Genomic DNA, 27042 nt, shown 5'->3' with positions numbered 1-27042 from the left:
AATTCACACAAATTGACCTGTAAATTATATTCTCCTCATTACGTTAGAGGAAACAGCTTAACGGTGAAATGTTATTCTGACTTCTCTCTCCGCAGCAGACGGCTGATTCAGTTTGTCACCTCAGTCAAATCCACTTAAATCCCAAAGTCAGACCCATCCAACAGAAAGCAATAATGAAAGCAGAGGGAACGAGAAAGGATCAAGGAGAAGATAAACAATATCTGTCCACTAGACTTTTGCTTTAAGAATGTGAAAATAAACCTTAAAGGTACATTGTGTAGGAATTACTCCCATCTAGCGTTGTGGTTGTATACAACTCAATCGTATTTTTCATGCTGCATTCACCTGAAATTGGGCAGACGGCAGACGGACGACAGCCACCGCACGGAACGGCATAAACAAGCCTCTATGTAAACAAGCGTCAGCACGAGGCAAAACAAAACACGTGACAATATGTTGTCATGGCGATGTGGTATTGTTTACCTGACCCACGTTTTACCGGCTTTCTCTGGACTTCTGTGTCTTACCCGCTCCATGGAGATATGAATGATATGAACGGCTAATTCAGAGCTGAAAGGAACACTTCACTTTGTTGATGGGGGGGATTACTGGTTAATGAAAAACAGACTTTTGAACAAAATAATCGATTTTCGTGAATAGATAACAGAAGAAGTTACACAATGTCCCTTTAAAGGTCCATAGAGATGTTGAACAGTTGGTACTATTCATGAAAAATCTTTTACACTTGAATTTTGAGATTTAAGGCATCAAGAATTATGATGGGAAATTAAGATGACACAAGATGACTCTTTTCATTCATTCATCTGCTGAAGGAAGGTTTCAAACAGACACAGATTGGCCATCACGACAGACAACTTTAATATTGAAGTGCACATCCTACTGTACACATATTTTTATAATATGCAGGTACAGCACGTGTTTCCATGGGTTTCCCTAAGTTTCCTAAATTATGGACAAGTCATTTGAATGTTTAATGTTTGTATTGGAAGAATCATATATAAATTGAGCCAAGGTTCTCAACCCCCTCACTTCTAACTTCACTAACTTCAGTGTACTGCTGTTTGCACTGACACACAGGGAGCTCTGCAACAGGACGAAGATGTCACAGCAGCAGACGATCCAGTGACCCTCTTCCGCAAACACACACTTCTCTGCTTCGTGTGTCCCAGGGTTTTTCTCTCAAGTGAAGGTTACCAGATGCAGTCCTGACCGACACACTCTGAAAACACAGGTGGAGAACAAGAACATGTCCCATCTAAAAAAACTGACCAGGATGACACAGAAAAGTCTAAGACTTATTTCCACTGTGGTCCTCCGCTAAGACAACCCAGGCTAAGTAATAAGAGACAATACTTGACAGTAATTTACAATACATATTAAATAAAAATGTGCAATACACGTTAAAGTGAAGTGCACACATGAATCACCCGAAGTAGTAAGTACCCGAATACACGCTGCTGGGTGATGAAGGAAATACTCTACTGCTTTAAGCAATCCATCCACCACCTATTCACCACTGCTTTGAGCCTATATGTCCCCAGCTGATTGATTTAGTATAGGTTTGTATGGATTTGACTATTTCAATCAATCAATCAATCAAATTTTATTTGTATAGCCCAATAGCCAGACGGTACCCAGAGTGCTTGCAAAGCAATAAAATAATACATAAAAACACAAGAAAGTGCTACAGTGCTGCAAGAAAAAACAAGAAAGTGCTACTAGTGCTGTGAGGTGTTACTGTAAAGGCCCTCTAACATTGCATAAAGTAAAAAACAGGCAAAATACGAGGTGTACAGTTGAATTTGACTTGTCTTTCAGTGGAACATAACAGTATAATGTTCATTTCAGCTGGCCCACTTTATCTCTTTTTGATCCACAGCTGAAGCTGGCAGATGTTGTTTGAGAAGCCTCCATGATATTTGCATTAGCTAATGTTACCTAAGGACTATTTATGGGAGATGAATCTTTTTCAAAAATTGATTTATTGTTATTTACTGTAAAATAATGTTGTGTTGTACAATCTGCACGTACGTATCCCTCAATATGGAGTTGGTGATGACGAAACATTTAGTAAAGAGAGTAATGCTATGATAATGCAATGTAAAAAGGATAGATCTTATGTAAGAGTCCTACTTGAGCAAAGGTGCTTTTGAACAGAGGTAAAATATCTCAGCCTCATTGACAGTATTGCACATTATATGCTAATGATAACACATTTGGTACTTTGTACTGTGTTGTTTCACATGTGCTAATGTACGGGCCTCACTGTTCATGTGTGCAAAGATTTTAAAGGAGCTATTGTAAGTTTTCTCCGTCATGTGGTTGAAACCTGGTTTCCTGCTGGGAGCAGGTGGTGGTGGTTGTAGCCTGAAAAGTTGTTGTTCTGGCCCTCATCTCTATTACAAGGCAGGAGGTTATACTACGCCCTCTGAGCAGCTCAGGGCTACAGTGAGTTGCAAAAGGCAAGTCACAAGACAGGATGGTCCTAGCTGATCAGCATGATCACAGAGAAGAGAAGAGAAGAGAAGAGAAGAGAAGAGAAGAGAAGAGAAGAGAAGAGAAGAGAAGAGAAGAGAAGAGAAGAGAAGAGAATTGAAGAGAAGATTCTTTAAATTGTTCACAATTCACCAAATACAGATTATACTGATTTTGAGGCAGCTAGACCATAGTTATCATAGGTAGACTGAATCTAATCTAAGATGTCGGGAAAGTGCTCTAATACAAGACACAGGGCGTGCTTCAATTCTAAATAACACTTCACTGCATTGAATTTCTTTCTGTGGATTCAAACTAAAAGTGCAGCTCAATGTGTGCTTGCAACAACTCGTCTACAAACACCATACCTCATACAGGCCTGCATCAATCACTCTAATGCTGGAGTGTAATCCAGACTGAAGCAGATGTTGGTTTTAAAGCCATTAAATTGAGGTATAACAATACTTCATTTAAGGGATGAGCAGAATAACAATAACCTAGATGAACAAAATGCCTCAGTTTCTCCCTTCTATTCAGTCCACAGCGGCAAAAACAACTATGGAGCCTGAAGCCAGGTCTGCCTCTCTTTGTTCATTGTTCCAGTGCAGAGCAGTGGTACATTTATGAGCCTTACTTTACAGCACAGAAACACTTGTTGCGGGAATGAAGCTATCATTTATGGGCTATTACTCACACGTGGAAGGATGAAGGGAAAGTGTAAAGACAAAAATAACATTAGGCTACATTACCTGTGTTTCAACTTTAAAGGGATAGTTTTTTTTTTTGGCAAATTGGCCCATTGCTAGGTTCGTTATCTTTAATTGTTGGTGCAAATGCAGAGACTGCTTGCCGAAAAACTGCTGCAACGGGAACTTGCATCAGCGGTCATGCATGAATTTACCTCGAAAACAACTCCATCTCGTAACGTTCTGTTATCTCATAGCGTGGTGAATGTGCAGGTCACAACTTGTCCACCAGAGCGTTTTGGAGTTGTTGGATTGTGTATTTGATGAGTTTGATGAAGGAAACCAAGCATAACTCTGAGCTCTGCTCATGGCTCTGCTCCACCGTTCTAAAAATACCTTGCACCGACAATTAAAGGTAATGAACCTAGCCTACTCCTAAAACTATAGGGACAGTGGCGTAGATGACGTAGGGTTGGTGGGTTTTGTAAACCCATGGGCCCTCTTGTGGTGAAATCCTGAGGCCCCCCCACACTGCCGAGGATTTTTTTTTTTTTTTTTTTTTTTAAATCGGGGCGGGCTGGTCATAGGAAGGTTCGGGACGCGGTTGACCGCGGCTGCCTTCTGTCGCAGCGGCAGGTAGCACAGAGTGTAACATCAGACTGGGTCACTGCATTATGTTGCATACAGAGCCGGCCCTCCCTATAAGCGAACTAAGCAGCTGCTTAGGGCCCCGCAGCCACTAGGGGGCCCCCAAACTTTGCTCAATCATTTGTCTAACCGTCTCTGACAACGGCAACGTGTAACCCTTGACCCAACTGGCAACAATGACCGTGACACGCATACGTAACGCAGACTGTGGCCGTTCTCCGGTAACGAGCGCGCACCACCCCCTCCCTCCCTCCCTCACTCACTCACTGAGATCGCGATTTGCGAGGAGGTGATTAGCTTTTGGACAGCGACGATGTCCTAAAAGATATATCCGTCAGGTGCGGAAAATAGGAAAAAGAAGAAGGTCGAGGATGAAAAAAAAACAAGGACAAGGTAAGGCTAATTAATGTTATGTTTACCAGATGAACGTTTAGCCAAAAAAACATGTCGGTGCTTGTGTTAGCTCACTTAGCTGGCTAGCTGCTACATGTACCAGCCTGCTGCAGTTCACATGTCCTGGCTGATTTTAAGGTCTGTTTACAGTGAAAAGATAACAGCTGTTTTCCTGTGAGGGGATAAAGGATCAATCACCCATTTATTAATGGCTGATTAGATATGTCATGTTGCCACATCCTCATCCCCTGTGGCTGGTTCCAGTCATACAGTTGGTAAGTTTCTTGTTTGTTGCCACAATATGTTTATCTCTGTTGGAAAATTAAATTGTGTGTACACAAGTGGCTAAAAAAATTCTACTAATCTTCTCCACAGCTCCAATGGTTACTGCTGATGATGCTGCTGACCAACCAACATCCTCTATCTTCTTCTCAACTGAAGTTTTGTTTTAAGGGTTCTAGAATTTAGCTGTACAGATAATTTAAAGAAAATAAATCTGTTCAAACTGTAATCTTTTGTAGAATCTTTTATCTTTCTGCTACATCAAAAGTAGTGATTTAATACTGCAGGTTTGGAGCCACCTATTGCCATTCACAATATTAACATTAACATTCAGACAAAAACAAAGTAGAAGAAAAAATGACAAGTGCAATTAGACAGCTTTAAGTGTTTCAGTGACTCTAATTAGTAATAAAATATCTGCTCGCCATCATGTTGATAGAGGTACAATAAAATATGCAAGGGTTGCATACGGTAGCTGGTTTTATGAATATTTGATGGTACATATATACACTGTGAGGCAGGGCCCCCAATTTTATCCTGCTTAGGGCCCCCAGATGTACAGGGCCGGCCCTGGTTGCATATTAAGGGGGGATACGAGCGGGCGCGGCCCCTCCCAATTTGAGCTGATCCATGCGTCTATTACATCAAATTAAACAACAGAAGCTGGTCTACAACGTGTAAAAAACATGTTTTTATGACCCAAACACAGCCCAAACACTACTCAAATAAACAACTAAACATCAAACTTCACGAAGCACCTCTGTGTGGACCCAGTCGCCACATTTCTGGCTCGTATACTACTGTGCATTATGCAAAACAGTACACAGCTACCGCTCAAGAGCCGGTTACAAAGATTGGAACGTTACATAGCAGCCGCGGCTGCACAGCAGCAGGCAGAGAGAGAAGACAACAACCAGCAAAGTCCAGCACACACAGACACTGCTTGACCAAAACATGGTCGTACATTTCCTCTTACCTTTGCTGTTTTGTCGTGAAAAGTTTGTTTAATGGGTAAATCCCATAGACTGTAAGGTAAATCCACAATATTTCCAGTTTGAACAGAACTTTGACAGGTGTTACATCTAAATCGGTCCGGACGGGCTTTAGGAGCGGCCGAACCTTTTTTTTATTATTTTTTTTGTTTTTTTCAACTTTATTTAAAGTTGTAGCAACAACAACATTTCAGTCTTTCCAGCTCACATTCCTTAAAACAGTAACAGCACACTTTATCAGAATCAACCACTGCAGAGATAATGTTCATACATTGTACAATCATTTGATAGAGGTTTTGAGCTTTAGCAGCATCATTCTGAAGGACACTCATCTAAAATAGAGCCCTCTTGTACTGGGTGTGTGTGTGCGTACAAACACACACACACACCCACACGCTCATGCAGACACGTGTGGGTGTGTGTGTGTGTGTTTGTACGCGCACACACACCCAGAACTGAACAAATCCATATCCTCTATGTAAAATCCCATTGAAAAAGCCAAGAAATATATGCTCTGTTTCCATAGGCCTGGTTACTAGGTAAATGGCGCCATTTGGTGATGGACAGTAAAATCTTCAAATTTGACCTCTTCTGAAGAGAAGAAGCCACTGAGATTGCAGAATGCATGTTTTTATGCTGTTATAGCCCTGCAATCAAAAAATGTGGTTTTAATGGAAGTCAATGGGACAAAAACGTCCACGAATGTTACAAGTGTGATTCTTTTGGAAAAACTGAACCTACAAAAAAACTAATAATGCATCAAAATCAGTTTTGTTACTAATCTTTGACATATCCAAGGGTCTGATACCACGTAAAAAATCGTTCACCTCCAATCATTTTTTATATTGAAAATCAGCAATTTTCGGTCATTTTTTTCAAAAATCCAGCGCACGCTTCATTCAATAGCTAATAAAAATATTAAAAACCAAAAAGAACATACAATATTTAGTATTTTTGGAAAGAACAGAAGTTGACTGAAAGATTTGTAAAAAAAAATTTGAAAAAAATATTTATCTGATACATTTTTAGAGCAGTTGTTTATAGGGGACGTTTTTGTCCCGAATGTCATAAGTGTGATTCTAAACGAGCGATACCAGAGGGTTAAAGTACATGTCTGACAAAAGCGTTGCTTGGAAGGGCCATTGGGGTGATCAGAGAGAAAGAAAAAGACAGCAGGCTGGTATAGCTACATGATTGAAGTTTAATTTTCAACTCTGCACATCATCGGCACAAAATGGTTATTTAACTACTTGGATCATTATGCTCACATGAATAACCAGCGGTTTACAGCAAAATATAGTTTATTTACATGTAACTCACTACTCCCCAGAACCCAATCAATGAAGGGTCATTATAAGAAAAAGCCCAGAAGAAAAAGAAAAAAAAGAAAAACACTCACTACATAGTTTATTCTTAGTTTAAACTGAAAACGGCATTCAGCTGTAGTGGAAAAGACACTGAGTGAATGGAATATTATCATCATTATCCATCACAAATGATCATGCCACAAGGACAAGCACAAATAGAGATCACCAGAAGGGTCTGGTCTATTTAATGATGGATCACATTAAAGATTTACCATGATAGTACTTGCTCTTGCATTAGTGCCTCTGGCCATTTGTTATCTCTGTCCAGTAATAATGTTATGACGCCTTCTAACCTCTTGTGAAGGACTCATTTTGTCTCATCACAGTGTTTGTTGTCATCAAAGGTGGAAGTAATCTGAACAAGCAGCTGCGAGCGCTTCATTTCCTCCAGTCATCTACTGCTGACAGCTTCAGTTTCACAATTGTTTGGTTATTAAGAAGTATAGAAATAAACGTGGTGTCTGCTGTTCAGTCTATTAGAAATGAAGATGTTGTTGTACAAAACTGCTGTGACTGTAACATAACCTCAATCAATTCAATTATAAATAGACTAATTCAAAAGAGGTCTTTTAGTAAAGAGCTGGAATGAGAAGTGATGTTCAGCATCCAGACTCAACTTTGTTATGATGTCTGAAACGAGAGGACTAACAGCTGTCTGGCTGTGTTAACACAATAAAGACATAAATGATGACATGTAATGATACTGCATCGGACCAATCAAAGAGATCAATGTCACACAACAAATTCTTACTGTTACTTATTACACACATTAATGACACACACATGAGTTTATCTGTGGATGTCTGAGACGTAGGGGTGTAACGGTACACAAAAGTCACGGTTCGGTACGTACCTCGGTTCAGGGGTCACGGTTCGGTACGGTTTCGGTACAACAGACACTACTGAATGTAAAACTAAAATCTGTCTTGTGTTATAAAAGTAGAAAAAAATAGAATATAAAATAAAACAAGTGCATTAGGAGTGTTATCACGCCATTCATTAATTCTAGAGGAGAAAATACTTGCCCTTGACAACTGGCAACTATTATTTAAAAAAAACAAGAAACTAACATCAGTGTTGGTTTACATAGTTAATTTAGACTAGATGCCAGTTGCTTTGGTGATGTTTCTGGTCCTGTCTGTGTTCATGTCAAGAGGCTTAAAAGCAGCGGGATAAGTTGTTGCACAGAAGTTGTCTTTTTCCCTGCACCAGTGATTGACATGTGGGAGGGAGGGAGGGCTGAGGGGAGGCGGGTGAACATGCGCTACGTGTTTGATGCGTTTCTAGCGACGCAGCGCGCATCCGTGAAATATCGCCGACGGACTTTGTCCAGTCGACCAGTCGCGAGCCGTCGCCGCCGCCGCCGTTGTGTTTCATTAAGAAGCCACGGTGACATGAATGAAGCAGACAGCTCTCCTCCTCTAACTTCACTCTCTCATCACTTCTCTTCTTCGTCTGTTATGACGGCTGCAGGCAGCTTCGAGGCTCATTACCGCCACCTAGATTGGAGTGAGGACTCGTTTTTTTTTTTTTTTTTTTTTTTTTTTAATATTCATTCAGACGTATTCGTCGTGTGACTGTGTGCACCGAACCGTGACCCCCGTACCGTGACGGCACGGGACGAATACATATACCGTTACACCCCTACTGAGACGGATTTGGTTTTGTTGCTCTGTTCTCAGTCTTCATGCAAATCAGATCCAACAGGTCTAACAGTCTGTAGCTAAATACCAGTACTTAGCAGGTAGGGTATGTAGAGACCTTTATACTGCTAACCTTTCAGCCAACAGCAGCTGCCTGTTGCAGCCATTGGATATACATACCATAAATATGGTTGACATCATAGCTTGTGCAAAGTGTGAAGTGAAAACCTCTCTATTGACCCCACATACAGTAGCAACAGGCTGCAGCAGAAGTCATGTACCAGGATGAAAAAATGTCCCATGGGGTTTATTTTTAACCCTTTACTGCACCTATCCCAAATTTGAAGCTGAAAAAACTGAAAATGAAATTGCCATAGCTCTTGAAGTAAACAACTCACAGAGACAAATTAACACATTTCTCTACACAATTTTGGGCCAAGGAAATCAATAGAATAGTTATTTTTTAAGTTTTTAACACATCCTGACTTGATTTTGGGACAAAAATATCAAAAATTTGCTGAAAATTCTAAAATCATATGTATATTTTTCCCTATACCACAATCCTGTACACTGAATGAAAACATTTTGAGATTTTTCTTAATCTTTAAAGTGTCTACTTTAAGACTCTGACAGGTACCAGGATGAAAAAATGTCCCATGGGGTTTATTTTTAACCCTTTACTGCACCTATCCCAAATTCGAAGCTGAAAAAACTGAAAATGAAATTGGCATAGCTCTTGAAGTAAACAACTCACAGAGACAAATTAACACATTTTCCTACACAATTTTATAATAAGCTCCTCCCCCTATCACCAGATGGGATGTGAGTCAGAGAAATAAATTAGAGTAAAACAAATCAAAGATGGTTTCTGTAATTTAGAGAAGCATGCATGGTATGTACCGTATGCGTTTTGATAAGTTTGGGTTTAGTTATTTGATACTATAAAACAAGAGTGCCACATTATGATTGAACAGCTGCAATTGACAGTGTTTGACCTGGGTCAAGACAAGCAGGTGTGGGCGGGTCCACTCCATTCCCCTCCCTCTACTCCTGTGCAGACGGGCTACAGATGTCATCACCAGCATCAGACGACAGCGCTCTTATCCTTAATGGTTTGGATTCTTTTTCATTTTTTTTTCATTTTTGTAGAGTGGGATATAGACCCATAATCCATCTTCTAGTCACTGGACATATACAGCAGTTTGCCGACTGGAAAACCTAAATAATGAGGTGACAGGTTGTATTCTCTGAATCACTGTGATGAGAACTACAGATTTGATCACGTACGCCTTGTACAGCCCTGCTATCTGATGTGAACATCTTAGAATGAGAGGTACTTAGGCTACAAACAGGCTCAGTAAACCAGAAATATCAAATCCATGGACAAAAAAAATGTGTTGCTGCCACAAAAGAAAAATTAGACAACACATGGAAAATGTGTCCTTCAGCAACAATGGCGTGGTAGAGAGCCATCACTCATCCACAGGGCAGAGCCTGCATGGGCTCTCATCTCCTGTATTTAATTACTTTTTAAGAGTGAATACGACTCAATGTAGATCTACTGAGGCAAAGCTCCTTGAAGCAGTGCATCCCACAGGACGTTAAAAAGCTCCAGCAGCCCCACCTGCTCACTAATGCCTGCAGCCTCACCCTCAGCGACATCCAACACGACAAAGCTCCACGTTAGAGAAGAAGGCAATTTTACAGCTTCAAGCGCGCCGCGATCGATTCCTGAGGAGAGGAAGCTCGGCAGCATTCAGACCTGAGTTGGATGTAAAGGCTCGAAATCTTTCCTTTTTATGTGTTATCACTCACTCAGCTTTTTAATTGTTGTGAAAGCATCAGTGCTGCTGCTTGACCCGGGGAAACATAATCAATAATGTTTTTATATAAAAGATGTCAAGGTCTGAATAGTGAAGTTTGCTCCTTTTACTTTTACTTTTCATCGTGGTCAGTTTGTAGGTTTGAAACCAAATACCTGTAAACCTATCTCTGTGAGCATAACACATCATGGATCTAGGGCATGTAAAATCACTTTGGTGCCAGTATACTGTATGAATAGAAAACATTGGCATGCCTGCTAGATATCAGCAGGTTAAAGTTGCTCATTACAGTGGGCTGCTGGCTTGTTAATTAATGCTCTGTAACACAGAAAGCAATGAAAAGCATCAGCTCTTACTGTAGTATATGATGATCATAGGAGGGACTGCAATGAGGAGGAATGGAGCGTTACACTGATGCTGCATTCACCTGCAGTCGTACAGACGGCCGTCGGTAACAAACCAGATGTCATTTTAGTCACAGAAGTCGAGAGAAAGCCGGTAAAACGTGGGTCAGGTAAACAATACGACATCGCCATGACAACATATTGCCACGTGTATTGTTTTGCCTCGTGCTGACGGACCACTTGTTTACATAGAGGCTTGTTTATACAGTTACGTGCAGCGGCTGTCGTCCGTCTGCCGTCTGCCCAATTTCACATGAATGCAGCATGAAAAATACGATTGAGTTGCTTGCGATATACAACCGCAACGCTAGATGGGAGTAATTCCTACACAATCTACGTAAAGGGACAATTCTTGGAGCGGCGCAAGACGGACAAAACATTTGCCAAGAATGTTTTCATTGATCAAGAATGAAAGTCGGAGGTTCGAAGACGATCAGATACTGTCGTAGTTCCGACCATAAACGACGATTTGGCGGCGCTATTCCAATGACCCGCCGGGCAGCGTCCGCGAAACCGAAAGTAGGAAATGCTGAGCGACTCACCCAGCATTTCCACCACCACTAATAATAATAATAACAAAATAACAATAAAGACAAAACCATATATTTATCGAAAATGGGCCCATTAACAAGTGGGTAACGTAGATTCATCCACATTAATATGAGACTCTTTTATAACCAAATACAAACTCCTGGTTGTCCCTTCAAGTTCAGGAAGTAGTGGAGCTGTGCATAGAGCCCATACACTCCCCCTGCTGTCAATCAAAACATTGTATCCCCAACTATGCAGAACGCTATGTCTTACTAAAATGTAAAATGGTGAGTTTATAGAAATTCATCACCCACACACTCGTCATGAAGGAGGAAATTAGTGGCAGAGACAGAACCATACCCCGGACTGTAAATGTTGATTTCTGTTGAAGTTGGACACCAGTCTGTGGGTTGGACTGCATGTTGGAGCCTGAGTCTGGTGGTCTTTAGAGGATCTCATTTTTCAGCCCAGGGGCTTGACCTTTGGTCTAGACCTGCAGTTTGAGACTTACATGATCTGCTCCAAGTGACTTTCTGCCTTGACCCTGTGTTTCCTGTTATACTAAAAAATGACTTCTTCGTGTTTCTGTTCTACTTCCTGTCTTTATTTTGTTCCTGTTTCTGGGATTGTCGGCCACGCCCTGGTGGCTCTCACCTGCTCCCAGTTAGCCCTAATGTACCTCCCATCCTGATCAGCTGAGTCACATGCTCTCCTCTCCCAAATAGGGCGGGTTATTTAAATCCCCCATCTTACCTGATGATCCCTGGCTATGCTGCTGCTGCCTTGCTGCCCATGAGGTTTTGCAAACCCACCACCTCCCCAGCATCCACCTGTGGGCTCTGTCTCTTGATCCCCTGTGGGGGTCCACTTCATTCCCTGTAATGTCTGGCAAAGCAGATCATTCAGGGAACAAATATGAGTCAGAGGCAGAGCCTGGCGCCAAACCTGCTGCAGCCATGCTCAAGAATGCTGTGCTTCAGCTTGCTATGCTTTAGCTCAATAAATGGTTTCTTCTCATTCCAGAGTTGTCTGATTGAAATACAGTATATTTCTGTAGCTACCTCAATATTTGTCTGTTCATGTGTTACCTCGTACTTCAGTTCCCTTGTGTGTATTTCCTGTTTTACATCCAGTTCTGCAACTGCCAGCCTGTGTACCAGCCAGAGTGTCTCTGAGCCTATTTTTCTTTATTCAATACCAGCGCTGCGCTGACCTGCCTTTGTTTTTGTCTGCATTTGGGTCCAGAACTATAACACCCTCAATTTGTCATAATAATCACTGTTCATAATATGGGCCTGCTGAGTCTCCTACAGAGTGAGTTTTGCTCTGCAGGAACACCAGCAACTCACACATCTAATCTCACCTCAAGCTTTTAGTGCTGCATGCTGTGTTTGAGTCTGGGACCATTACTGAAGTCTCTACTGCGGATGTGTCTGAGGGTTTGTTTCATCAACCTAAACTTCACCAGTTAAACGTCTACAGATACCTTCACTTAAAAAACCTTGCCATTTAAATCAGCACTTAAAAAGTGATAAAGTTGTTTGATCATATTCCACAACTCTTCAGCCAAATGTTACGTGACCAAGTTGGAGACTTGTGTTTTTTCAGTTTTTTAGCAGTTTGATATTCAGATGGAGACTCTGCACAGAGCGAGAGACAAAATAAGGAGGAAGATATTCTTTTTTCATGTATTAGTTTATTTGTAATGGGATTTATTCATAACAATTTGTTGTAAATATGCCAGATTTAGCTCAAGAGCTAATTTCAATCTGCAGTCACCCCTCACCTATTATCTGGGCTAAGGTTCTGTCTCTACTTATTTTTTCTGTTGTCTGACAACAGAAGCAGAAAAACATGTGAGAAAAGCTTCATTGTGAATTCAGAATATTCATATTCAGTATTAAAACACTGCATGTGAGTGGAAAAAAAGCAAAGAGAAAAAGAGCTGAAACCACCGGACACATGGCTGAATGTAAATAGGATGCAATGACATCAGTTGTTTACAACTGTTCCACAACATTTTTCAACTCCGTCCTCGGTTTCACTCAATGATTAATCTTCATTTGGTTCCACATCACCTCCTTTATAAATCTTTTCCCTACAGCCAGAAAAGGAAAACTCTGCTAAACCCACTGCACATCACCCATCCACACAGCAGACAAGGACAGTGGAGCATCCATCAGCTCAGGGTTGTAGCACTCAGGAGGTGATGGGGACTAAAACAGAGTTGAATGGATTATTGAATTATTTAGTCCACTATTGTGGCAGCAACAATTCAGAATAACATACTATGGTGATAATAATTGGTCCATAAGTGGCCACAAAGCTATCAGAATAAGACCCCCCATTGAAACATCACTCAACCCCAGCAGTTTGTGCCAAGAGCAGCACAGAAGTGCGTGTGTCTGTGTTAAGTACGGCTGTGTAAAGCAGATAAGTAAACACACCCACACAGTGGAACCTGTGATTTCCCCAGTGAGAAATGACACAATCCCCCTCTCAGACTTCAGCCCATTGTCTCCCAGACGGCCCGGTGAGTGCCGACTGTCACTCGCAGGAACACTCGCCTTCAGCTATGTTTGCCAGCGAGGGGGGCCACGGGGCCGTTCAGGGCTCTTCAGATTATTGCTAAACTATGCAGCTGTCACTCTTGTGCGCAGGAGATGCTGGGGGGACACAAGGGAGGGATTGAGAGGAGGAACGGCGAGGCACAGTCATCGACCTGCCCAAGGAGCCTTGACAAATCCTCCCAGAGGTTTGTTTTACAGTTGATAGTAAAAGGGTTTGAAAGGGGCCACCCAAGCGGCATAAACAGGCCGACAGGGAGTCGGGAGCTGTAGTCAAACACAATAAATAAGCCCCAATCGATTGGAGGCAGAGGTTCATGGGTGGCAATTGGGCTGTCGCGGAAGTGCTTGAGCTACGGCCCTGCTCTGGCAGGTTGGTGGAAAGTGGCTGAGCAGGTGAGACAATCCAAGACCGAGGAAGTTATGAATCCTCAGCTTCTCCTCCACCGTTCCATTACATCTGGTCTCAAGAGGTGGTTTCATTTTTATGTCCTGCACTCCACCACCTGTCATCTAATGCTGCTCAGTGATTTCTCACCCGATTGCTGTGTAGTGACTCTGGTATGAGGCAAAAAAAACATTTGTCCATTGCATGACTGATTAACAAGGAGCAGTGTTTGCACTTGACCAACGACACAAAGAGGCGTTGTAATTCAGGAATTCCCCCCTTGCACATGTTCTTCATGTGGTGCATTAACACAGCAGGTTATCTTTGGATAAGAACGAGAAATAATTGGTTGCTGAGCGTCTTAAAGCTTGTTGAATTTGAACCCAAAAAGCTCTTGTTAATGATTTTCACTTCAGCTTCCACACAACCGAATGGAGAAGAGCAGAGGCTCTGGAACAGCACAGTTACAGGCCCAGACAATTAAAGGTGCTGTTGCTTCTCAACATGACATTTACCTTTGGTGAGGATGGATACGCCTGGTGTTTAATATAGACCTAGAACTTAATGAAGCTTTGGTGAAAGTTCAATAAGGAACCTATTTTTCCCTTGCTGTTTCCTTCATGTTCTGCCTTTTTCTTCTTCTTCCTTCTCTTCTAATTCCTCTACAACAAAAGTGAAGTGTTGACTCAAAGCAAATCCAAAAGCTCTCAGCATCCAGGTAACTGCACCTCCTTCTTCACTCCATTTGACACTTTGTAGTGCTATTGTTGTCTCTGAAAGGGATAGTTCAACATTTTTGGCAAAGTGGCCCATTGCCATAATCCCTATAGTCATAGCAGTAGGTTCGTTACCTTTATTTGTCGGTGCAAACTATTTTTAGTCTGACTATCCTACCAATTAAAGGCACAAAAGCCCCCATAAAAATGCTTCCTTGATTAAAGGCATAGTTCAACATTTTGGGAAGTTGTCATAATTGGCATAATTGCTATAGTCATAGCAGTAGGTTCGTTACCTTTATTTGTCGGTGCAAGCTATTTTTAGAACAGTGGAGCAGAGCCGCGAGCTGCTCAGAGCTACGCTACGGAGGCTAATGGGATTTCTTGGTTTCCCTCATCAAACTCATCAAATACACAATCCAACAACTCCAAAAACCTCAAAAACAACTCTGTCTCATAACATTATGTCTACCAGAGCGTTTTGGAGTTGTTGGATTGTGTATTTGATGAGTTTGATGAGGGAAACCAAGAAATCCCATTAGCCTCCGTAGCGTAGCTCTGAGCAGCTCGCGGCTCTGCTCCACTGTTCTAAAAATAGCTTGCACCGACAAATAAAGGTAACGAACCTACTGCTATGACTACTGTATAGCAATTATGGCAATGGGCCAATTTCCCAAAATGTTGAACTATGCCTTTAATCAAGGAAGCATTTTTATGGGGGCTTTTGTACCTTTAATTGGTAGGATAGTCAGAGAGAGACAGGAAATGGGGAGACAGTTAGGGGGGATGACATGACATGCAGCAAAGGGATTCAAACCGGGGCCGGCTGCAAGGAGGACTGTAGCCTCTGTATATGGGGCGCCTGCTCACGACGCCCCCCCCCCCTCCCCAGTTGATGCAATTTAATATAGTACTTTACTGTACTTTCATATCTGTGGTGTGATTTTATCATAATGAAACCTGAAAAGCTGAAACTTCAATTTCATGGTTTGCACTGAGACGATGTCAAGTTGCATTTTCCTTAATAAATAAAAAAAAGGTACACAAAACCAAATCTCTAATCTCACATTTCTGATGACAGCATTTCTGATTAATCATCTTTCTGATCACTGCCTGGATCGTCTGCTTCAAATGTTACTGCGCTCGTCATTTTGTATGTCAGACCTACCATTGCACAGCAGAAAACACCCCCCACCCCCCACCCCCCACCCCCCCTCCTCCCCATCACCACCAAAAAACCCCAGGATGTTGAAGGAGACTCAGCCGAAAGTTTCGATCCACCACCTGCTGGTTATGTTCCACCACTGCCCGAGGGGACGCTGAGGGATCCTGTCTTATCTCCTGCCTTCATACGAACCAACCACCAGAGTCTTTATGTGCTGCTAACCCCAAGTAAACACTGTTATACACCAACCAATCACAGGACGGCTTTTTCTAGGGGAGGAAATCAAACCGTAGTCTATAATATACTTTATATGGCGACACGTATAGCTGTTCTGAAATCCGTGCAGACATCAGGAGTCTACAAAGCAGTTTAATATCTCAACTAACTTTAGCAAATGGGTTTGTGTTTGGATCAGTGTGAGAGCTGCGTGGGAGGTGTCTGACACACAGATCAAACACAGAAGATTATTAAATGTACTTGCTGGAGCAAGACTGCACAAACATGTTGTTTACCAGCAGTCAACTCTTCTTCAAATAAGGATTAAAGTGTTGTTGTTCTGAGGTTAACTATTGGAACTTTTCTACATTCAAATATCTAAAAAGAAATATTTCCATCCAACAATTCTCAAAACAGAGGATATGGTCTAATTCCTCCACATGTATGTGTTGTGTGCACACATGTGGTTCTATAGCAGAGGTTGAAAATGGATTTTCATCTAGTTTTAAGCCACAGACACTGTTTTCCACCCTGCTCATTTTCAGCACTAAATTTTAAACAGATGAAGGACTTTCGTCATCAGATGTCTGGATCTTAAGTTATCAGAGGAAAAAATGTTCGACAGCTCAGCTCCCGGCCACCAGAGACGTCCTGTCCTCCGTCCATGAATCACTGTGTCTGTGAATCACTGATTTTTAAAGTGAAACTGTTGTTTTTTTATCTCTTTCAGTCCTCCTAGTCTGTTTGTTATGGAGGGGAGGACACTGCTGATAATTTTCCTGCTGGTAAAAGTCTCCTGGATGTCTGGATCATAAGTTATCAGAGAAACAAAGGCTAGCAGCTCCTCACTGATGTCCTGTCTCCATCCTACAGACCTCTGTGCATGGTCAAAAATAATAATAATAATAATAAAAACCTGAACGACACTGAAGGAATCCAAACAGGTAGAAGTTGAAAACACTGCTGGTGAAGACAACAACTCCCATGCTACCAAAACGCGTGCTTAAGTGCCCTCTAGGAGCCAAAATGTATGCTAATGTGCCCTGTAGGAGCCAAAACGCGCGCTAAAGTGCCCCTAGAAGCCAAAACGTGTGCTAATGTGCCCTCTAGGAGCCAAAACGCATGCTAATGTGTCCTATAGGAGTCAAAACGCGTGCTAAAGTGCCCTCTAGGAGCCAGAACGAGTTCTTAAAGGTGTACAGAAATGGCCGTTTGTCCTGTTTGTCGCGCCGAGTTGTCACGAGCTGCAACACAAGTTTACCCGAGTAAGGAAAACAAATTTGATTGGTCGTTATCGAGCGGGCGGGATATTCAAAGCTTGGGGCGAGACCGAGCTCCGTGTGTGTGTGTGTGTCTCAGACGTTTGAATGACGGATGACGGATCCAATATCAGTGGCTGGTGAATCGTGTACAGGCTGACGTATAATCCGTGCGCCTGCATTATCCAATGCGGAAAAAAAAATACACACTTTCATCCCGGATTTACTCAAAAATAGAATTTTGCACAAAGTTTGGGCTACATCGTCTGATAGATGAGTTATTACAATAATTGTATGACCCAGAGTGGGCTTAAATTCAATTTTCTTTTCTGTACACCTTTAAGTGCCCTCTAGGAGCCAAAATGAGTGTTAAAGTGCCCTCTTCAGTACGCGCTACAGTATATGTGCCCTTTTTTTCCCCTTTTTGCCCCCGCCCTTCAAAAAGTCTGTGCACGCCACTGACATACACCACCTTTTCCTACTGTAACTTATAATTGTTTGCTGGTCAGCACGTCCTGCTCTGTTTTTTCTAAAGTGTCCAAGCGACTCCTCTTTTATTATTATTATTTTTCAGCTTCAATGCATGTCCCCTTTACAAATGGCCTACAAAGGTCAAGGGTCACAGGCCAAAGGCTGAAGGCTGCAAAAAAGGATTAAAATTCATTTCGCAAATGCCAGCGGCTGGAAAAAAAAAAAAAAAAGAAGCAATCTAAAGCAATTAACCTCCTGAGCTGGACGTGACGTGTGGTCAACTTAACAAGGATGTTCTCTGCTTTTAATTACTCTCCACAGTGACAGCGCCCAACCAGGATTAAAAGTTATCTGAAGGTAAAGTGGAGCAGCAGCAGCAGCAGGAACGTGGCCACTTGAGAGATAACTGACATGGGTGCTTTACAACGGCGCGCATCAGAGTGGAACTCGGCGCTATCTGCAGCAGCTCCTCTCTGTCTCTGACACTAACAATTCAATTCATATTCAAATTCCAACTCAGGTAATTTCTGCGCTAGAGTGAGTCAGCAGTCAATAAAGATGTGAGCGAACGCGGCGGATGCCAGCAGACTGTGTCATGACCTCCCCAGTAATATTCAGTAAGTGTAATATTCCATTGTGAGGCTGTTGTTTACTGGGACTGAGCCGTTATGAATTTTGAAGTAGTTCTGATAGACGCAGTAATGGAGACACAGAGAGCTGATTAGAATACGCTGGCTTTCATTCTCAGGGAATCATAATTACGTACTTAGTTCTGTTCGATTATTTGGAAATCACCTCAATTACCTGCACTTCACATTTGAATGTATTAGGTTTAAATATTACACCGCCATATCTCTGATGTAAGAAACACACAAACCACTCCGCGTCTGCTCTCATCAATATTTATACACACATCAATATTTATACAAACTTCAATATTCTAGTCTGTTGGTTATAAGTAGAGCAAAAACCTTGAGGGAGAGGGGCGGGGATGGAGTGAACATCCCACACAATTCCTACCGAAATAAAGCAGGAGGCAACAGTTTTCATAAAACACTATCAGACACAGAGGAATGTCATTACATATCCGTTGATTAAAAATCAGTCAGGGCCGTTGAGGTCTGTCCTCAAATCTCCGTTTCCTCCTCTCCCCAAATCATCGGTCTTTCTCTGTGCAGTTTGGAACAACACTTGGATATGCTGTAAGCCCGATAAAGGATTATCTGCTCAGCAACAACAAAACCCCAAAGGGTGGAACCTCCCAATAACCACAGCTCAAAAACTGATTTAAAGCACAATTCGTTCCAACAGCTACAATACTCATTAACGCTGTGCATAATATAACATGGCAACAGTTATTTCTTCCCAATAATCAGGAGTGGATAGATCGAGTCAATTACACTGATCTCTGAGCTGAGAAAAATAACATTCTTTTTTCATTTTCATTTCATTTTCCCTGATGCTGCAGCATCCCTACAGTATTTCTCAATATACTGTATCAATTCTAATTTACTTTCAGAAAGTACGTGCAAAGATTCAGCTGATGCACACAAACAATGACTAGAAGGAATATGAAGGCGATAGAAAATAACAGTGTCGTTTTTTTGTATCTTTTGTTTGTTTTAAAGTGTCATCAGCTGATTCAGGCTTTTACTGAGAACTTTGTTTTCCCCAATTATTACTGGCAATTTCCAGCTGTTTCTTTTCTATGGCCTATTATAAAAGACATCACAACAGGTTGTGCAAATGCCACTGAGTCTAAATGGCGACGGCTGAGACTTATTAAACCTGCAAAATGTTCATTTTTTGGCCAGTTGGTGAGACTTTTCATCACCTTTTCTTTTCAGTTGATGCAACAGTTGCTCACTCACTCACATTCAGTTACAGAGCAATCTGAGCTGTAGCTTGTACAAAGGGAAGGTTCATTCATGATGGCTTCCACAGGTTCATCTGGGGCTGCCAAAGCACAGGTCAGTCTGCTTCTCTCTGCTGATGCTTCTTCACATTTAAAGGGGACATGTTATGGAAATATCACTTTTTGAACATATATTTGAGTGTTTGTCTTGCCTTCCGGGCCCAAAATGTGAGAATTGACAAATAAATCTGTAATGTTCAGGCTCCCTAGGTTGAAATCCACGTGGTTTTACCAAAAGAATGGACGTAGCACCCGTGACATCACCCACTGGACACCCATCTTGGATTTTAGGTGGAGTCTACTTGCCATATTTGGAGAAGTGCGGCGGTTAGCCGGCTGAGAACCCGCCCACTGAATTCGAAGCAACCAATTAACGGCCGGTAAACTGTCTGTGAACCTGTCACTCAACGTAATGTATGCACGAATTTGAAGCCTAAACAATACTAAAACGGTTGTGGTACAAACCCCCCCCCCATCCCACAGTGTTCATGGAGGTGGAAACTATCGGTAGAGACCAAAAAAATAAAATGTACCAGGCTGTAAATATGTTTTTTTAAGCTGTAGAGTTGGCTATTTTAACATCAGCCAGCCCCCAGAGGCCGTCGGGGTACTGCAGCTTTTTGAACACGGAAGTGGTCTTCACTTGGAGAACCCACAACTCCCCCCTTGGGTTTTACAAGCTGTTCCCTCAGTTGTCTTCCAGTGATGTAACTAGGATTTTAATTTGCATAACCCCACCCCTACCTGGTACCAGTAGAAGGGGCGGGGCAAGCAATGGCTCATTTGCATTTAAAGGGACAGGCACTGAAACCAGCTTGAACAGGGCTGTTGTGAGAGGATGAAAAGAGCTGTGATGTTTGATCCTTGGGGGATTTTGACCAAAGCATGTCACAGACATGTCTTTAAGACACCTGGGAACTATTTCATTTTGTGGAAAGGGGGCATAATATATCTCCTTTAACTATCTGACTTGTGTTAGTTTACACATTAGCACCTTCCATCGAACCTCTGTCAAAGTTCACTTTATCCAACTGGACTCCACAATACAAAGCAAAAGATATCAAAACACCATGAGGTACATAATTATCCACAGTATGTTTTTCTCCCTTAATCTTTTACTTTCCAGTTGTGTTGTTAAACGTGTTGTTTACCTTCTGTTACTGAGGGGAATCCATCCAATCAAACTACCTGCAGAAAAACATCTTCATCAAGCCAGGGCTTCATTACAGCACAGTCAGTTTTCTGTTTGGGGAATAAATGGTCTGTTTTCTCTCAGAACTGTGATTATTGAATCCTCAGACTGACACACAGCATATTAGACATAATTACTGTAAACATTTGTTGTGCATCAGCAAAACGTCTTTGCAGAGTGAATGCAAACTCCCCCTGTATTCAATATGTTCACAGAAGAGGAGGGAGCTGCTGTTCTTCTGCTGCAAAGTATCCACTAACTTGGAGAAGCTGAAGTTGCGAAGTATGTAAATGCACCAGTCAATGTGGCACTTCCAAAAAATTAAAAGATACATATTTCATGTTTTGTATTTTTAAAGAACGGTCAAAATAACTCAAATAGTATAATTTATATAGACATTAGACAACTGTTCAGGGATAAAGTCGCTTCATAGAGAACAAGAGAACAATGTAGATGATGGTGGCGGTGAGACTGAACAATGAAAGACACTTCAGCCTCTAGGGATTGTTGTCACGACCGAGGACACGGCACAGAGACACTGATTCACACGCTGTTCAATACTGAATCCATCATTTAACTAATGAGGATGCACAAATGACTGCCACAAGGAAACAATGGAAAGCTAGAGCAGATGACAAATAATGATAAATGATGAATGATCTTCTTTACTGATGAGAAGGGTCCTTTTGTGTGAAGTTAGATTAGTTGATCTATCAGAGTCATAATGAAAGATACACAGTGAGGAGGAAGTTTGTCATCCTCAGATGCTTCTAGTCTGGTCTCAGTGCCTATCAGTGTGGCAAATACACAGCTCTCCCGAGGGCTCAGTGCAGTTACAGTGACAGTGTTGACCATGCAAACTATTTTTAGATTTTGTCATGAATAAATGAAGAAAAAAAAACATATTTTACAATTAAACCTTCCAGAAGATGTGAGATTTGTGTATTCAACTGTCAGTGTCCCATCATTCTTCTTGTAGATCACTTTCAGTCAGTATAGTTTTCATAGTTTGACATTGGATGCATGGACAGCAGAGTGTCAGTGACCCAGGCCTCTATGAACCATGCTCATGTGAAAGATACACTGATGATGCAACACTAAAAAAAGTTAATACTGAAGGATTTCATTATAATTATTATTATTTCTCTAACCACTTATCTGAAACTACAGTTCCCATTATGAATTACGTTTGATGTAAACAGGAAGTTTAATTGGTGAGGCTGCCTTTAGATACTATTCCCCAAGATTATGGAACAGCCTTCGCAATCATATTACAGTAAGTATGCACCAATGTTATCTCCTAAAATAAATCTCCAAAACATTCCTTTTTAGCTATACCTTTTATTGACTTACTCTATAATATTGTATTGGTCTCTAATCACACTTGTTTTTATTGTTCTAACTGTGTTTGCCTTAATGTGCACTTTATATAATTATTAATAATAATTATATAATATTAATTATTATTATTATTATTATATAAAGTGCACATTAAGATGATAGTGGTGGACAATAATTTATTATCCACCACTGTCATGGCCTCTACCTTTATAGGGTCTTTTGCTCTGTGAAGCACATTGTGCTTCCACCTGTAGTGAAATGTGCTTTACAAATAAAGTTTTGCTTTTGATTTTGCTAATCTTCCCATGGACTCATTGAGTAACCCACCAGACTGCTGTGTAACAGGAAGGAAGTCAGGAAATCCATTAAACAACAACTCGCGTGTGTCACTGATGAAGCATCTTGATCGTCATGATGTATCTTAGTCACCGTATCAACGTGTGTATTGTGTTTGTGTGTGTTTTTGATTTGTGTGTTTTCTGACATACTGACAAATGGGTGAAAATTGAAGTGTTTTCATGAGCTGCAGCTGAAACTGTTCACCTTGTTGATAGGCTATAATTCAGGTGTGAAAATGTGACTTTCTACAGTTATTTCAATGTCAGATTTAAAAAAAAAAAAGAAACACCTAGTGCGATTTCACTGTGCGTCAAGGTTTTGATATTTTCCTTTAAAAGAAGATACTCCCTCACTCCTACGTCAGGTTTCGTCCTTCATGTTTAATACATCCCACTGAAACTACACACAGGTAGTCTATGTGTTTGACTAACCTTACAGCATTGAGCTGTAATTACACAATGAATTCCGATGCTGTGATTCAGACAGTGTGTGTCTGTGTGTGTGTAATGCAGAGGAGTTGAACAAACAGTGATGTAAGCGACTAAAACTGTTGCTTTGGTGAAAATATCCGATAATCTCACTGTGATAACATTTCATGTTTCACTGTAAATCACTGTCATCTGCTATGGGAACATTTAACTGGGCCTGTAAATGTAAAAGAACACTTTTAGTACAATAAACAGCAGACTACTTTAGCTTTTCTGGTATGTTTCACTTAAATGTAATCCATGGATATAAAAAAAGGTGTTAAATTAAAGCTACATTAATTGACTTGTTAAATAGGTTTTATGTATTTATTGCAGGTGGCAGAGGAAGCTGCATAAAGTGGTTTAGTGAGCACGCAGCTCCCTGGCTCTGGGCCTGGATGGCTCTACTTCATGGAGGGGAAAATTAATTCACAAGTTTATCAAGGTCTCTGCCAGGATAATGTCAGAGAGGCTGCACCTGCCGGAGCTCAGGAGGAGCTGCCAGACAATGAAAATAAAGAATAAAGTAAAATCTACTACATGCAACGGAATGAGCCCAGGAGAGCCGCTCACACCAGACAAGCTGAGCTGAAGCAGTTCTGTAGGATAAAATATTGATCAGTCTTTCTTACTCCATCAGTAAAAAGAAAATTGCATCACGCAAGGGGTAAAAGTGAATTTATATGATACAGCTTCCTCCTCCAGTTCCTGATCTGAAGTTCCCGTGCGTCCTGTTTTCTGTCAATATGCTGTTTATTCATGCCATCAGTGTCTGTGACTGGCTGACTGTATGACTGAGGGGCTCGGGGAGTTCTGCTGCATGTTTTCCTGTGTCTTCTATCTCTTTCCACCCCAGTCTGTCTCCAGTGGGGATTATCAACCTCTGGTAACATCTGTGTCTCTCCCTTCTCATGTCAAATGATACCTGAAGTCCGGTGGACCGAGACGCTGCTCATGTGCTCAGGATGTCCACTCCAGTGCTCACATACTATTTATTCAGCAGAGTTTGTTATTAGACTTTTTATCTGATGGTAGTTTTGGCACCTGTGCACCTGACGGCCTCCTCTGTGAGGTTTCTCTCTCTTTTTTGTCCTTGTGAGGATTTAATGGCTTGTTTTCTTTCTTTTTTCTTTGTATTTGAATTCAAGCACTAGTTTCATTCTGAGTTAAATCATGGGTATGGAGGTACTTGACATTGTTTATAGTATAGTTGATGTTTCTACGTACAAAGAAGCCTTGAAGGTTGATGCAAGTAAAATACATAGATACACAACTGTTTATCTTTTTAAGAACACTTCCTTAACAGATACTGTGTGTGTGTCATAAGACTAGAAACATAACACCATAGATCTGTCTTTATCCCTTCTACTTGTGGCAGAGCCAAGGTCGTGTTTCACTGCTAGAAATGGACGAACGAGCTCATGGTACAAAACAACATCACAAATACACACACAAATGCACACCATGCACAATGGTTCATAAATACCACACACACAATACAAACACACACCATCAGAGCTCTGAAATCTGTCTCGAACAAGTTGTTATTTCGGGGTCATTCCTGTGTTCCCACAGCCCTATGTTCCCTCATTTCTAACTTTTGTTGTCACTGAAAATTAGGCCCTATGTTCCCACAGCCCAATGTCCAAAGTCCCACCATTGGTTGGGTTTTGGCAATGAAGAAAGGAGTTGGTTAAGTTTAGTAAAAAGACCAGGTAGAGGCTAGACAGGCCAGATAGATAGAGTCCAGATAAGTAGAGAGAGTCCAGAGGGAACATAGGGCTGATGGAACATAGGCACGCTCCCGTTATTTCAAGGACATTAATTAAAGGAACAACCTACCGAGGAAGAGGATGGTCTGCTTCCTGGCCATCTTCACCTTTGGGCTCTCGTGCTTGGGATCCCTTTGAGTTCCGCTCACGGTTCCGTCGTGGGAAGCCATCGGTCTCCTCAGGACCAGGATCATGGCTCGGCACATGACGGCCACGCAGGTCAGCACGATCATGTAGACCATGAAAGCCACGAAGATGCTGACCCGGTACATCACCCAGCGCTCGTTCAGGTTGGTGCAGAAGGTCAGGTTCTGGGCGGGCCTATCCGCACGGACGGGAATGTGGCCCTGCGTTCCCGTGGCGACCAGCAACGGCAGGGCCACGAGCACCGACACCACCCAGGCGAAGGTGATGAGGGCGGAGGTGCGTTTCCCGCCCAGGGCTTTGAAGCGAAACGGGTGGCAGATGGCGACGTAGCGCTCGAAGCTGAGCGTGGCCACGTTGAGGATGGTGGCGTAGCTGCACGCCTCAAACAAGAAGTTGTAGATCTTACAGGAGGCGTTTCCCGACCCGGACGAGAAGGGGAACCAGATGGCGCTGTAGAGCTCCACCGGCATGCCGATGAGAAGCACCAGCAGGTCGGAGCAGGCCAGGCTCACCATGTGGTCGGTCACGTTCTTCTGCAGGTAGCCGTTCCGCTTCAGCACCTGCGTCACCCTGATAGTGACTGAATTACCCACGATGCCCGTCACCAGGATGAGACTGTAAAACAGCGTCAGGAAGATTTTGACGGGGTAGTTGGGTTCAAGTTCCCTCCAGTCCTTCTCCTCTGTCTCTGTCTCTATCTCCGTCTCCGTGTCCTCACTCATCATGGTTACGAGTGGTGAGCTCAGATTGTCCAGGTATTGATTTCGCCCTTCAGCTTATCAGTTGCCGTGGGTGCAGCCGCCGTGATTACAGCCAACTGAGCCAAGATCCAGAGGTGAGCGGACATATACCAGCTCACATTGAAATTAGGCTAAAGTCCAGCACGAGGCCACAAAGCCCGGTTCATCTCCTCTCGCCCCCCGATGACGGTCTGGGACTCCCCAGCGTGTGCACAGGTCTTACTCAGGAGTCTGTGGCGTCACCTCAGTCTGTGCAAAGTATTAGTCAACATTCAACTCCCACAAATTTCCTCCTCCCTCCTGAGAGGGCAGGCCAGTTAAACATTAAACACCACTACAGGCAGCACGAGTGCTGAGGCCTGGTTTCACTCCTTATCAGCAGGGCTCACTTACACAGAAACACTTTGTTTTACTTTCAGTTATAGTCAAGATTAAAAGGTGGTTAAAAGGTGCTGCAACTTGTAAAAAGGATAAGAAGAAAAGGAAACATTTTCCTGATTTTGACAAAAATAAATCAAACTGAATGACATTTACAAGCTTGGAGTTTTTATAAGATGAAAACTGGGAGATTTTACACATAAGAGATCATGAAAAGTGACACTCACCTTAAACATAGCAGAGAGTACGAACCTAGGAAATGAAAAGAACACAGTGGAGGCATGAACAAGTTCGCTTTAAAAAAAAAAACAGACGGGGAAGTTGAAAAGTTGAAAAGGTCAAAACTGAAATAATCCAGGCATGGCTTCGTGGGCGAGGCGAACATCATTTTCCGCAAGGTTCAAACCACCGGACAACGTTTATCTACCACATTTACGTAGTAGATAAAATGATGCTTTTGAAATACAGATGAATAATATTACTTGTTTATAGTGCTTACTTTAAACATAGACCAGAGCAGAGTAGGCTACATCAAAAAAAGAGAAAAAGATCCACATAGTTCAGTGACAAAGCTTCCTCTGCTGTAACAAAGCTGAAATGATAAATACAGGTTGAACCTGATTAGCTAAAAGCCTCCAGTGCCTTTTCACTGTGATTGCATATTGTCAGATAATGTCAATTAAACCCTCTGGAGCTGCGTGGCA

The 27042-nt window shown here is 42.0% G+C and overlaps 1 protein-coding gene across 1 annotated transcript in view; it reads right to left on the bottom strand.

Moving 5' to 3' along the window:
- gpr39 (G protein-coupled receptor 39) overlaps nucleotides 1-26190 on the bottom strand; it is a 40336-nt gene extending 14146 nt beyond the window's left edge. The window contains exon 1 of the mRNA XM_083996208.1: nucleotides 25144-26190. Coding sequence (XP_083852334.1) covers nucleotides 25144-25945 — 802 coding nt within the window. The 5' untranslated portion in view covers nucleotides 25946-26190. The remainder of the gene's footprint in view (nucleotides 1-25143) is intronic.
- Between the last annotated feature and the right edge of the window lie 852 nt (nucleotides 26191-27042).

This window comes from Trachurus trachurus (genome assembly GCF_905171665.1).
Source record: "Trachurus trachurus genome assembly, chromosome: 21".
NCBI classification, from domain to species: domain Eukaryota; kingdom Metazoa; phylum Chordata; class Actinopteri; order Carangiformes; family Carangidae; genus Trachurus; species Trachurus trachurus.
This window is presented reverse-complemented; position numbering and strand designations above follow the sequence as displayed.